Below are 14,923 nucleotides of genomic sequence, written 5' to 3'. Positions count from 1 at the left end.
CGCCTAATAAAGACCAGCGACACGTGGCCGACAGACACCCTCACTCTCAAACATGTTGTTGACAAGTTGAAAAATGGCGGGGAACCTGCGTCATTTATACACGCTCCTAAACTCGACATACCCAGTCCACAAGGCCTTGGTGTTTTCTATACTAGACGCTGTTGTGCCCAGTTTTTGAGTATGCTGCCGTCGTCTGGGGAAACTCGGCCGCTACAAATAAAGATTTTCTACAGAGGGCCAAAAATGGCGTCCCCAATTTCGATTTGCAGCTACTCTGGAATTTCTTGACGGTGGAACTCAATCAGATAGACAGAATAATTTATCTCCAGAAGAGGTTTAGGCCATCAGCCAGTGAATTTTAAGAGGAATGTGGGACGTCACAGCACCGACACATGTGAAACCTAACACCACAGTGCAGCGTCACAACACTATCAGGTGGCCTTATCTGCTGGTGTAAGAACATTCCTTCGTAACATGCTAACGTAACTTTTTTTCGTGTGTTTCAGATCGATCAGAAGCAAGTGCGTCGTCAGAAGTGCCACAGGAATGTGTGACAGGTACACTCTCGTTTCCTGTATACGTAAACGATCTGACGCATAAAGTGAGTGGCAATCTGTGGCTGCTGATGATGCTGTAGTGTACCGGTAAGTGTCTTCGCTGAGTGTCTGCAGGAGGTTACACGGTGACTTAGACAGAATTTCTATTTGGTGTGACGAATGGCAGCTTGCTATAAATGAGTAAAAATGTAGGTGAATGCAATCCTGTAATGTTTGAATGCAGTACTAGTGGTGTACTGCGTGACGTAGTTACTTTGATTAAATACCTAGGGATATGAAATCGAAACAGTAAGAAAGATCGGTAGGAGGTGAATGGTCGATTTCAAATGGTTCAAATGGCTCTGAGCACTATGGGATTTAGCCGGCCGATGTGGCTGAGTAGTTCTAGGCGCTTCAGTATGGAACCGCGCGACCGCTACTGTCACAGGTTCGAATCCTGCCTCGGGCATGGATGTGTGTGATGTCCTTAGGTTAGTTAGGTTTACGTAGTTCTGAGTTCTAGGGGACTGATGACATCAGATGTTAAGTCCCATAGTACTCAGAGCCATTTAAACCATTTAAACTATGGGACTTAACATCTGAGGTCATCAGTCCCCTAGACTTAGAACTACTTAAACCTAACTAACCTAAGGACATCACACACATCCATACCCGAGGCAGAATTTGAACCTGCGACCGTAGCACCAGCGCGGTTCCGGACTGAAGAGCCTAGAACCGCTCGGTCACAACGGCCGGCTGGTCGATTTCGGTTTATTGGAAGCTCATCTATAAAGTAGACCGCCTATAGATCTATATTGGGACCCATTCTTTAGTACTGCTAGAGTGTTTGGAATACGGAACTGGTCGGATTTAAGGAAGACATCGAAGCAATTCAGAAGCATGCTGGCAGATTTTTTACTGATAGATTTAGTTGAATATAGGAAACCCGCTTTTTTGGATCGCCAGACAACAATTCAAACAAATCGTATTAATAAGTTTTGTTCCAAAAAGTAAATGACAATACATAACTTTTAGAATTACATAGATGTGTCGCAAGGAAAGGGCGACATCCGAAGTAAACAAGCTTCTGCATTATAACAATTCTAAGTCGCTACTATACAAGTTCCTAATCTTGATGCTGCTGTTCAACTGGCAGCGACCAGTCGGGCGCGGCGCTTATGGCGTCTTCGCATAGAGGCCACTGCTGTCGCATTGTCGTCCTGGAGAGGGATCGGTCAGCGTTCAATTGGCTGACGTTTTCTTCACAGCCCTCTCTGCTCTGTCGTTCCCGACTGGCGTGTCTGCGCTTGACTGTACACCGTAACAGATTTGATCATCACGTCTGTGTTACAGAGGTTCTTCGTGAACGCAAATGGGAATCCCTGGAGGGAAGACGGTGTCCTTTTTTGCAAAACACTACTGAGAAAATTTAGAGAGCCGGAATTTGCGGCTGGCTGGAGAGACTACCTACTGCCGCTAACGTACGCTTTGTATAAGCACCGTGAAGGCAATGAAACAGAAATTAAGGCTCGTACTGTGGCATACAGGCAGTCGCTTTTACCTCGCTCCATTTGCGAGTGGAAAAGAAAGGGAAAACTGACTAATAATGTTACAAGGTACCCACCGACCGGTATATAGAAAGCTGCTTCATCACTTCCTTTATACGATAACCCTACTGTTCTCATAGGCTGCTATTTGAACAGACTGACTAGAGTTAATGATAGATCACATGTTTTTTATTGCTGTTCATTCCTTCAGTGATATAGTCCGCAAAGGACGGCTTACGAGGAGAACATAGCAAGTGCCATAACCCGATTTCCCAGAAATTTCGTTGAGTGTAAGAGGGGTCAAAATAAGTGAAGACGTATTTTGGTTTATACACAGATACTCGAACGTTTCTGAGACAACAACGGGCATTTTTTTGACGTATTTTATGTGCCTTTTAGCGAGTAAGTTGTTCAATGAAAGTGCTGTAACAGTGGCTAGCCTCGCGGCTACACAACTTTGAGCCCTCGTGTTCGGAACCCGATTACCACTTTTATTTTCGTTTTTCTTTTATCTACCAATATCTATAGAAAATTAGTAGACGAATGTTTTCCAGTGTGTACTGAAATAACGTTTCCTTACTCGCCTACTGATTGTATGTTGCAAAAGAAATTTGATAAACGATAAACAAATGAGAAAATTATTTGAAATTGTTTTCTATGAAATTACTGTAGGGCATCTTGATTGATAATCAAATGCAAGCACCAGTTTTCGGAAAAATGATCCGTTACCCGTGGCTTGCAGCGAAATTATGGCCAAGGAGTGAAATCTTCAGCAGTGTTAAAACGTTTATTTTCATAGTGATACATACGAAGAAATGTCACAGTTGCGAAATTGACTTCGCGCTATGCTCATGGTGTACGGAATTTCAATGTTCCGAATTTTTTTACGATCGATATCATCCAATAAAATACACCAAATGTTCCCCGAGAACAAACATAAGAATAAAGTATTAGAATTGGTATAAGAATGAAACGTATGAATATGAGCATTTAAAAGGACTGTGAGGCGAAATGAGTACTGTATCATTGATAGAGGTAAGGAGGCGAGCGAGTGTGCTGGGGCTTACCCCAGTTCACTACCACCAACGCCACACCAACATAACGCACCTGTGCGTAACATACAATGGATTGCACCATAATCCAAGAGTGAAATTAAAAATCAAAGTAGTTTTTCCAGAGTATGTCAACGTATGCTTCAGTATATTAATGTTAACATTGCAAGGTCTCAGAATTATGAAATGAATATATTAGGCAAAATATGCAATCCTAAGAAAAAAAAGTGCTGCTGAACAACAAGACTAACACGCTAAAAACTGTCCAAAATATGCAGATGTATGCCACAATTAAAAGTTACAAGTCGCAAGTTGATCAGAGCAATATTTTGGTCAAAATCTGCGTTTTTCGGACAAACTGAAGACGCTAAGTATTAGACCCAGAAAGATGAAAATTCGTATGTAGCCCCAGAGTCATATAAAAATATTAACTATTTGGCACCAACAATAGTTTTCAAGTAATTTACTGAAAGCCCAATTTGGAACTAAAACGTCTTTATTCATGATAGATTAAACATCAGTTGTATTTGCAATAGAAGGTTCTACTTACAGCACTCGATTACATTCCAGCTTTAATACAGATAAACCAAGTTTCAACCGGCCGCTATGGAGAAGCGGTTCCAGGCGCTTCAATCCGGAACCGTGCTGCTGCTACAGTCGCAGGTTCGAATCCTGCCTCAGGCATGGATGTGTGTGATGCCCTCAGGTTAGTTACGTTTAAGTAGTTCTAAATCTAGGGCACTGACGACCTCAGGTGTTAAGTCACGCAGTGGTTAGAGCCATTTGATTTGAACCAAGTTTCAAGACTTTATTGTAAATAATAATGATTACAAGGAATCTTAAAGAGGCAGTTCAGAGGTCACGTTCTACTATAGGTTCTGTTGTAAAAATACTAACCGGCAAAATTCAAATTTAGTAAAGCTAAGACTTTTTCAATAACTATAGCAAACTTAACTCTATTTATAAATAACTTAAGAAAATTGTAAATAACCGCGCGTTGCTGCCGCTTGGTTTGAGGTGCCATGCACGGTTTGCGCGGCTGCTCCCGCCGGAGATTCGAGTCCTCCCTCGGGCATGGGCGTGCGTGTGTGTGTGTGTGTGTGTGTGTGTGTGTGTGTGTGTGTGTTGTTCTTAGCGTAAGTTAGTTTAAGTAGTGTTTAAGCCTAGGGACCGATGACCTCAGCAGTTTGGTCACATAGGATTTCACACATTTTAACATTTTTTGTAAATTGTTAAACGACAGAGCTTTTAATTAATACGTGTCCGAGAAAAGGGCCATTTAGATACTACTACCTGTGCCTAGGGCGGTTGATAGCAATGTTTCATTTGGCGGCCCACTGCGTCCCTACATAAATACAGCCAGAGAGGCAGTGAGAAGAGGCACATCGCACCGCGATACTGTATGAATCTGTTCGTGTCGGCCAAACGCCTGCGTGTGTGGGGCCTCGGATGACGTCAGTGGTGGGAAGATCTACAGGCGTTTTCGCTGGAAGTGGGAAGTGAACTCACGAGGATTGTAAACCGCCCTGGCTCGCTTAGATTTCATGAAAGTAGTTGTGTGTTTGTCGCCTTTAATGTTGACAAAAGCCGCGTAGCAAGTGGCGAAATTATTTTCCACTGTTAAGGCGAGCAATTAACTTTTGGTGATTAGAAGTCAAGGTGACAGACTATTTTACTTGGAACTTCCCGTACAGGTCGCCTCTGAACTGTTAGTGCTGTTTCAATAGGGATATTATTATTATTATTATTATTGGGGATATTATTAAATTTTGTGTATGTGAACTTTTACAGAACATATCAAATAGTCAAAACACAAAACTTCTATGTATAGTCATAGCTCCTGACACCGCTGAGTAAACAGCAAGCAGGAACTTTTGTTTCAGTGAGCACTAAGAATAATGTAGACTTGCAGGCTGAAAATTATGGTCATGCTCTCCATCGGTTTATGGCTAACCGAAAAAATAGTTTTCAGGCTCTTGTAAACGGCGAATGTACGTGTAAACCACGCACAGACAAGTTTAAGTGCCGGCCACTGTGGCCGAGTGGTTCTAGGCGCTTCAGTCCGGGACCACGCTGCTGCTGCGGTCGCAGGTTCGAATCTAGCCTCGGGCATGGATGTGTGTGACGTTCTTGGGTTAGTTAGTTTTAAGTAGTACTAAGTCTAGTGGACTGATGACCTCAGATGTTAAGTCCCATAGCGCTTCGAGCCATTTGAACAATTTAAGTGTCTTTTCATAACGACATAGCGAAGTAACGACCATTAGATTATTTACCCGCCACCCCCAACTGTGACCTCTGAAAATACCACACATACATATATTATATAATAAATGTAAGACATTGTGAAACCCATATCTGAATTTACAATCAGTAAAACGTCCGCGCATTTCTCCCCAAACTTGACAAGAAACATTCGTCTAGTAACTTTCTACTGAAACGAGTAGATACATGAAAAATAAAAAAATTAAGCAAAATAAATAAATAAAAACAATAATCGAATTTCGAACACAGAACGCAAAAGTGATAGGCTGCGACGCTAACCACAGTGCCACTGTTTCTGCTGACATTATCGCGCCCTAAAAGGCATCTAAATTACGTCGGAAACTTTGACCGTCGTTTTCTCAGAAACAGTTCAGTATCTATGGATAAACCGAGACATGTTTTCGCTTATTTTGAGTCCCCTTCCACTGGGAAATTTGGATGTGGCTCATGTCCTGTTTTCCTTGTTAGTTCAAATGGCTCTGAGCACTATGGGACTTAACGTCTGTGGTCATCAATCCCCTAGAACTTAGAACTACTTAAACCTAACTAACCTAAGGACATCACACACATCCATGCCCGAGGCAGGATTCGAACCTGCGACCGTGGCGGTCATACGGTTCCAGACTGAAGCGCCTAGAACCGCACGGCCACACCGGCCGGCATGGGACTTAACATCTGAGGTAATCAGTCCCCTAGAACTTAAACTTACTTAAACCTAACTAACATAAGGAAATTACACACATCCATGCCCGAGGCTGGATTCGAGCCTGCGACCGTAGCCGTCGGGTGGTTCCAGACTGAAGCGCCTAGAACCACTCGGCCACAACAGCCGGCCCTCCTCGTTAGTACACGACTGGTTTCGTACTTCCATCTGCGGTCTCAGCTGTGACCTCTGTAGTCATTTTCCTGCGAGGTGAGTGACAGACGAAGTAGTAGACTATGTCCCACGAGACCGCAGGGCGTGAAAAGTGAGACCAGTGATAAGCAAACGTTACCGGCAGCTGCTGCGGGGGGTCGAGGCGCAGCGTGTAGCGGCCGCCGTAGGCGAGCACGGCGCAGGGCAGCGTGGCGCGGCTGGCGTTGATGCGCGCAGCGTGCAGCCGCAGGCCGGCCCGCAGCAGCAGCAGCCGCTGCGCGCCCGCCGGCACGCCCTCCAGCTGCAGCGGCACCGCGCCAGACAGCGCGCGCACCTCCTCCGCCAGCGGCCGCACCTCCCAGCACATGTCCCTGCCTGCAACACGCCACAGACACCTCTAGTCACACCAACACGGTCCGGCTTCAGAGCAAATCCTGTTGAGGTTATAACGTTCTGTCTGAGACACACAAAAAAAATACTTGTCCAGCAGCAAAGTAAAAAGTCTCCAGCACGTAATGTTATCTAAGAGGGGTACACTACGGGGGGTAGGACGTCAAACCGGCCGACTTGGAGCAGGAGAGGCACCACAGCACATTTTAGTTTGCACTGTCTATACTTTTACAAATAAATTCATAAAACTTTGTCAGCACGACCAGGAAGGATTCAGGGTAGTAGGAGTAATCCATCGAACTACAGACTTATATCACTGACGTCGGCTTGCAGTAGGGTTTTGTGGCATATACTGTATTCAAACATTATGAATCACCTCGAAGGGAACGATCTATTGATACGTAATCAGCATGGTTTCAGAAAACATCGTTCTTGTGCAACGCAGCTAGCTCTTTATTCGCCCGAAGTAATGGCCGCTATCGACAGGGGATCTCAAGTTGATTCCGTATTTCTAGATTTCCGGAAAGCTTTTGACACCGTTCCTCACAAGCGACTTCTAATCAAGCAGCGGTCCTATTTGGTATCGTCTCAGTTGTGCGACTGGATTCGTGATTTCCTGTCAGGAAGGTCGCAGTTTGTAGTAATAGACGGCAAATCATCGAGTAAAACTGAAGTGATATCAGGTGTTCCCCAGGGAAGCGTCCTGGGACCTCTGCTGTTCCTGATCTATATAAATGACCTGGGTGACAATCTGAGCAGTTCTCTTAGGCTGTTAGCAGATGATGCTGTAATTTACCGTCTAGTAAGGTCATCCGACGACCAGTATCAGTTGCAAAGCGATTTAGAAAAGATTGCTGTATGTTGTGGCAGGTGGCAGTTTACGCTAAATAACGAAAACTCTGAGATGATTTACATGAGTTCCAAAAGAAATCCCTTGAAATTCGATTACTCAATAAATAGTACAATTCTCAAGGCTGTCAATTCAACTAAGTACCTGGGTGTTAAAATTACGAACAACTTCAGTTGGAAAGACCACATAGATAATATTGCGGGGAAGGCGAGCCAAAGGCTGCGTTTCATTGGCAGGGCACTTAGAAGATGCAACAACTCCACTAAAGAGACAGCTTACACTACACTCGTTCGTCCTCTGTTAGAATATTGCTCCGCTGTGTGGGATCCTTACCAGGTGGAATTGACGGAGCACATCGAAAGGGTGCCAAAAAGGCAGTTCGTTTTGTATTATCACGTAATAGGGGTGAGAGTGTGGCAGATATGATACGCGAGTTGGGATGGAAGTCATTAAAGCAAAGTCGTTTCTCGTCGCGGCGAGATCTATTTACAAAATTTCAGTCACCAACTTTCTCTTCCGAATGCGAAAATATTTTGTTGAGCCCAACCTACATAGGGAGGAATGATCATCAAAATAAAATAAGAGAAATCAGAGCTCGAACAGAAAGGTTTAGGTGTTCGTTTTTCCCGCCCGCTGTTTGGGAGTGGAATGGTAGAGAGATAGTATTATTGTGGTTCGATGAACCCTCTGCCAAGCACTCAAATGTGAATTGCAGAGTAATCACGTAGATGTAGATGTAGAATTCACACTCATAGCAGTGGAACTTCGAAAACATAACGAAGTAATTTTTTTTATATGTGAAATTTCATCATTTTTTTCACTTACTAATGGAAGCATTTGTTGCTATAGGTACACTTTTCTTCATAAGTAAGAGATATGCTTCGATGAATTTCGCACAGCATACAAACCATACTTCAAGGTGTATGAAACTCTAGAATTTTCCAAATCTATTAAGAACTGTGGTAAAAATTGAGGTAATTAACTATACAATTTCTTTTCCTAAACATGAAGTTTAAAATATAACAGCTCATTCGTTTTTTCATAAATTAAATAAATTCTAGAGTATCATACACCTGTAAGTATGGTATGTATGCTGTGCAAAATTCATCGAAGAATCTCTCTAACTTATGAAGAAAAGTGTACATGTAGCAACAAATGCAGCCATCAGTAAGTGAAAAAATAATGAAATTTCGCACGTAAAATAGAAAATTATTTTGTTATGTTTTCGAACTTCTACTGCAACAAATGTGAATCCTGAATCCTTCCTGGTGATGCTGACAAAGTTTTATGAACTTATTTGTAAAAGTATAAACACTGGAAATTAAAATGTCGTGTGATGCCTCTCCTGCTCCAAGTCGGCCCGTTTTACGTCCTACCCTCCTTAAGGGGACCAATACGTGAAAGTGTCTAAAAAAAGGATTTTTTTAGTTTGATTCTTTGGAATCTTGTTCATAGACCCTCCAAAGGATTTTATTTCAATGAGCATCGTGTGTTTGTAGCTCACTCCCGGATTTGCTCTCACAGTAAGATTTAACGTTCAACTTTTCCCTATTACTTACCTTAATTTGGCGGTATTAGTTAGTTCCACAGTTAACAGTCATCCGAGGTGTGCATGTTGGGCCCGCATCCCGTGGTCTTGCGGCAGCGTTCTCGTTTCCCGCGCCCGGGTTTCCGGGTTCGATTCCCGGTGGGGTCAGGTATTTTCTCTGCCTCCTGATGGCTGGGTGTTGTGTGATGTCCTTAGGTTAGTTAGGTTTAAGTAGTTCTACGTTCTAGGGGACTGATGACCATGTATGTTAAGTCCCATAGTGCTCAGAGCCATTTGAACCATTTTTTTTTTTTGCACCTTGTATAGGTAACTGTGTTTATGAGTGATGTGCATCACACGCAGGTCTAGGTGGGGTGGACACTTATCTAACTCATATTCACGAGTGGCTCGGTCACCAACTCGTATAAAATGGCGAAACTTCCAGGTTGTTTTTAATCACAATTATAGGTTCTTTTGAAATGTAGTTAGAAATTTTTTTGGGCAACTTAGTTGTAAATCTTCCACCGATAGCAACAGGTGACCCATAGTGGCGCAAGTTTAACAGGGCAAATGTGGCAGGAGAATCTTATTGGCCTAAGCATAGTCTTCCAGCAACTGCGCTTGGAGCTATAAAACCAATATTTAGCGATGTGGCCGGGAATGAGCTAGTGAAGAAATTTTTTCATGGGCGAAAACAAAATCCAAATGAGTCAACAGTTTGGCCCATAATCGTCTGCCACAAACCGTGTTTGTACGTATGCAGATATTAAAAGTAGGCTTACATAATTGTATTGTATGTATTGTACGTTAACCGGGGACCTAGAAACGACGGAGAGGCTCCGTCCCCGCCCCCGGTGCCTCCCCTCCCCCCCTCTCCCCCTCCCCCCCTCCACCGTCCCCTCCACCGTCCCCCTCCCCACCCCCCCCACCCCAGGGAACGTCTCACACCAGACGAGTGTAACCCCTATGTTTGCATAGTAGAGTAATGGTGGTGTACGCGTACGTGGAGAACTTGTTTGCGCAGCAGTCGCCGGCATAGTGTAACTGAGGCGGAATAAGGGGAACCAGCCCGCATTCGCCGAGGCAGGTGGAAAACCGCCTAAAAACTATCCACAGACTGGCTGGTTCACCGGACCTCGAGACGAATCCGCCGGGCGGATTCCTGCCGGGGACCAGGCGCTCCTTCTCCCCCCCCCCCCCCCCCCCCCTCCCAGGAAAGCCGTGCGTTAGGCCGCACGGACAACCGGGCGGGCAAGTGTACATGATACTGTACTCATATACAGCTGTGGAAATATTGCCAAGTGTTGGGTATTAGAAAAATTAGGTATTATTCTTGGGAAGAGTGTGGTGTTACATCTTTGCCGTTGTCACAACTATAGAATACAAGATGCTGAAAGATCTGTGACAGGTAGATGCAAAAAAATGCTGGAGGACACGCTGGAGGCAGAAGAAGATAAAAAATACGCATCAGGCTGTTTATTATGATCTCTAAGTTCAAACGCAACTTATTTTCTTTAAAAGTGGTTACCTAGATATATCATTTTTTACTATAAAGACAATTTTCTGAAAAACTATTTCTGATTATTCATTGAAATTTGGTTTGCATATAGATGACAACCATCTTCAACTATGCATCCTCAAATAACGTGAAATTTTGTGATATTTTCTTCTAAATAAACTTATAAGCGAAGAAAAATGTGTCAAAATTTGTAATCCTTTCGTTTTCTACATTCGTTTTTGAGAAAAAAAAACAACTCAAAAAGATTTTTTTAGGTTCAATGCAATACACAGTAGGTACTTAACGTTTGGTAGAAATTTCATTTCTGTACATTTAATAACCTTCATATACATGGGACAATGGTTTGGTATGAAATTAAGGTTGACCGGATTGGCCACGTCTTAGTTCCCATAAACAGCAGATTGCGTTTCTTGTAATTTTGTTCGTTACGAAGATATGAATAGTAGCACTCCTTCTTTAAATAACGCCCAATAATTTTTGCTCGGTAATCCGCTTGCACTCCTCATGACCTGTTCAAACACATACGATAGTATAACACTCAAGTAAACATGACATTATTTAAAACGTAAAACAAAATCGACTTTGAGTCTCCTGTAATACGTAGTGTAGGTACTCCGGGAAACGTAGCTGGTCGACTTCATGGAGTGCACAGTAAACAAACGGAAACATCAGGAAAATTCACAGAGCTCATTCAGTCAACCATTTTCAGCTGAACGTTTGTGTGAGTACAATGTACACCAACGAAGAGAAGGTACAAATGTCATTCATCTGTGGAGAAAGTAATGAGAATGAAACTGGTGACGTATTAGAATACTCTAACTTTAGAAATGCCAATCATCACTTCAACCTGTCGTGTGCTCACGTGTCGATTCAGTGCAACAGAGGGGAGAACAGTAACTTCAGTGGCCTCGTCTGTGCAAGGTCTACTACGATTTGGTTGAGACTTCCGTTTCCTGAAGAGTTACAAGACGAGAAGGTGTCTATCGAGAAGGTGGGGTCTTGTCATGATACGCTATATAGATTCCCTCTGCCTCAGAACCATTAGGCCTAATTTCAGCCACAATAACATAAAAGTAATGATGATGCAGTTTTTAACCAAGGACGACCTTTACTGCACACAACATATAGTTTAAAGTCGCTATAGTACTGTACCGCATGTCCTTTATCGTAAATAAGAAAACATTGCTGCAGTAAATGTTTTTCTAACTCATGTTCTCCATCGAAGAACAGCATTTCCGCCTTCCCTTCATTGGTATACACTGTACTCACACAAACCTTCAAATGAAGACAGTTGAGCGGCCGCTGTGCATGTTCCTTGTGTTTCCATTTGTTTATTGTCAACGCCATCAAATCGACGAGCTACGTTTATTATAACAGCATACAGTGCAGATGCCCTACGTACATTGTGTGCTGTTACAGGAGAGTTGGTTCAAATGGCTCTGAGCACTATGGTACTTAACATCTGAGGTCATCAGTCCCCTAGAACTACTTAAACCTAACGAACCAACGGACGTCACACACATCCATGCCCGAGGCAGGATTGGAACCTGCGACCGTTACAAGAGAGTCAAACTCATTTTTGTGTTATGTTTTTAATAACGTCATGCTTACGTGAACAGTACACTGTGATACGTTTGGAAAAGGTTTTGAGGAGAGGAAGTCGATTACCGAATAAAGAATATAGGGAGCTATCTAAACAGACGTGCTGCTGTTCATATCTTCGTAAAGAACAAAGTACTGAAGAAAGGAAATCATACTGCAAGTGCCCTTTGTAACTAAACAACATTTGCTTAATAAATTTATTTTCTTTTGGAGAAAGAATTATTTGGGGAGAAGGAAACAAAATTAAACTTCACAGATTAAGAAGGTATGAGGTTCTATTTCAGTATTATGAAATCGAGTCAAATTTACAAAGAACTTGGCAGAATCAGTCCACTTTGGGGCGGCACGGTTTCTTTGGTCCTGCACCTACCTGTGAACTCGTCACAGCAGATCGACGGTAAGAGAGCCAAGTAGAAAGCTACCGTACTGCGACTCTCACCAGGCTGCATACAACATAACTGTTCTAAGAATCGGGAAAAGGTCTTAATTTTTAATGAAAGGTGGAAATACTGGGTAAACTTCGGTATATTCTGAAGTTAAGAAATACACGTTCACTGCCAAGCCCGTGCTAATCCTAACACAGCCATGCACAAATCCTTTCAGTCACGTTAGCAAGTTTATAACGTATTGCCCGAAATCCGAACAGCTACTAAGCACGGATTGTTCTTAAAAGAAAATGCTCGCCATACTATTAAGTTTATCAGTATCTAAAGTTTTTAGTCACCAATCTGCACAATATGCCACGCTGAATTACTGTCTTTTCGCATACACAAAATCACTTAAAAATCCGTACTTTGTAAAAAAAGAAAAAAAAGGAAACCGGAATATTTATGCCTTTAAAGCACTTTTGAGGCATGTAGCACAACTAAAACCGGCAAATTACGACTTTCTTCGGAACTCATACTACACAAGACCGTACCATTGAAAGGCTAGGCTCCGACTCTTTTGGCTGCTGTTAGCATTTATACGTCCAAGAGAAAAGACGCGCAAAGAATACACCGTTCTGATTGGTCAATTTTCTTTAAGGCCAACGGAGAAACATTATTCTCATTATTCTCCCGCGTTAGTCCGCAGTTTTCACGACTAACCATTCAACAAATAACACACTTTCGAACTGTACTTTTTCCTGGAATAAATCTTTAACATTCTTATATTTTGTTCATACTTCACGTTATTAAATGTTTTCATTTGCACTCGAATTAGCTTTCCTTTTACCATATACTTTAACATATGATACAAAATTGCCCGGCGTCTGCATTCACACTGTCTTGAAACTTTCTCCCACTACAACGCTCATTAGTAGAACAGTGATCTACATATTTACTTTAGACCACATTCACGCTTCATTCACACTACTAAAAGCATATACATACTTGTACAAACATAAATAAACAAAAAGTCTTAAAGAAAAAATAGAACAATTCACAAAAACATTCCCTTGAGATGTTTCTTGAATGTCTCTGTCCGCTACTGTACTCTAGTGGATGAAAATTAGAACTACGTACTCGACTGAACCCGACAGTGACGGACCATCTGTCACTGTGCACGTATGAGTCATTCTCCCGATACACAGGCTCTAGACAGGAGCGATATAAGGCGCCAAGCCTCAGCTTGTCCATATGACGTTGCACCCATCTGACCTGGATGCATATGCTGATTCGGTTGGGAAGAGTGTCATAACGCTGTTCTATCGCTTTCTGAGGCAAGCTGGCCAACAACTGTCTCAGCTTAATATCCTGCATACTGGCTGGGACGGAATTGAACTCCCAACTAGTCCCATCAATTTTCTATCAGAGGGAGATCTGGGGATTTTGCTGCCCTCGGGAGTAGCTCAACAACATGCAGCCACTTCATAGAGACACGTCCCATGTGAGGGCGAACATTGTTCTTTTGAAAAATGGCACCACGATATTGCCGCATGAGAGGCAGCAAATGAGGGCGCAAGATTTCCTAGACGTTTGGTTCTGGCCTCAGTCACTACAATCCGTGACTTGAAGTCACAAGCGATTGCCGCGCGGGATCAGCCGAGCGGTCTCAGGCGTTGCAGTCATGGACTGTGCGCCTGATCCCGGCGGAGGTTCGAGTCCTCCCTCGGGCATGGGTGTGTGTGTATGTCCTTAGGGTAATTTAGGTTAAGTAGTGTGTAAGCTTAGGGACTGATGACCTTAGCAGTTAAGTCCCATAATATTTCACTCACATTTGAACAGAAGCAATAGATCTTCACACCATGATGCTGGGAGTAACACCACTGTGCGTCCCCAGAACACTGGAGGACTGGGACCTCTTCCCACGTCGCCACTTTATTCGCCGTCGATAATCATCCGAGGCAGTGCAGAACAGCGATTCAGCAGTGAGTTCAATGTGACGCCATTCGTCAGCAGTCCATGCTTCCCAGTCACAGCACCAATCCAAACGCAGCCGCCTGTGTTCTGATATTAAAGGCACGTTACGCATAAGACTGTAATTCCCCAGTCCGACTGCTGCTAATCTCTGACAATGGTGTGAAATGGCGATTCGACCAGCTGGTGAAATGGAGATCCTCAATAAGGCCTCTTTCAAACTCTTGTCAGATGCTGATAACGCTGTCTCATGAGAGTACGTGGACATCTACGTGTCATTGGAAGTGATCACTCAACATCTGACGCTGTTAATGCCACTTATATGAGGTACCAAGCCGGGTAGCAACACTAAACAGGGACAACACTAATAAACTCGGTGGCTGTTGTGTCCCTCGCAGCGATTTGCAAATCTACTCATTTGTATACTTGTCGATGGTGTGTA

The 14,923-nt window shown here is 43.2% G+C and overlaps 1 protein-coding gene across 1 annotated transcript in view; it reads right to left on the bottom strand.

The window, feature by feature from the left end:
* Positions 1 to 14,923, bottom strand: part of LOC126298324 (uncharacterized) — an 897,680-nt gene that overhangs the window by 502,651 nt on the left and 380,106 nt on the right. The window contains exon 3 of the mRNA XM_049989621.1: positions 6,393 to 6,628. Within this exon, the coding sequence (XP_049845578.1) occupies positions 6,393 to 6,628 (236 nt within the window). The remainder of the gene's footprint in view (positions 1 to 6,392; positions 6,629 to 14,923) is intronic.

The sequence above is a fragment of the Schistocerca gregaria genome, chromosome X (genome assembly GCF_023897955.1).
Source record: "Schistocerca gregaria isolate iqSchGreg1 chromosome X, iqSchGreg1.2, whole genome shotgun sequence".
In the NCBI taxonomy this organism is placed as follows: Eukaryota; Metazoa; Arthropoda; class Insecta; order Orthoptera; family Acrididae; genus Schistocerca; species Schistocerca gregaria.
The sequence above is the reverse complement of the archived record's forward strand: the minus strand, read 5'-3'. Positions and strand labels throughout refer to the sequence as shown.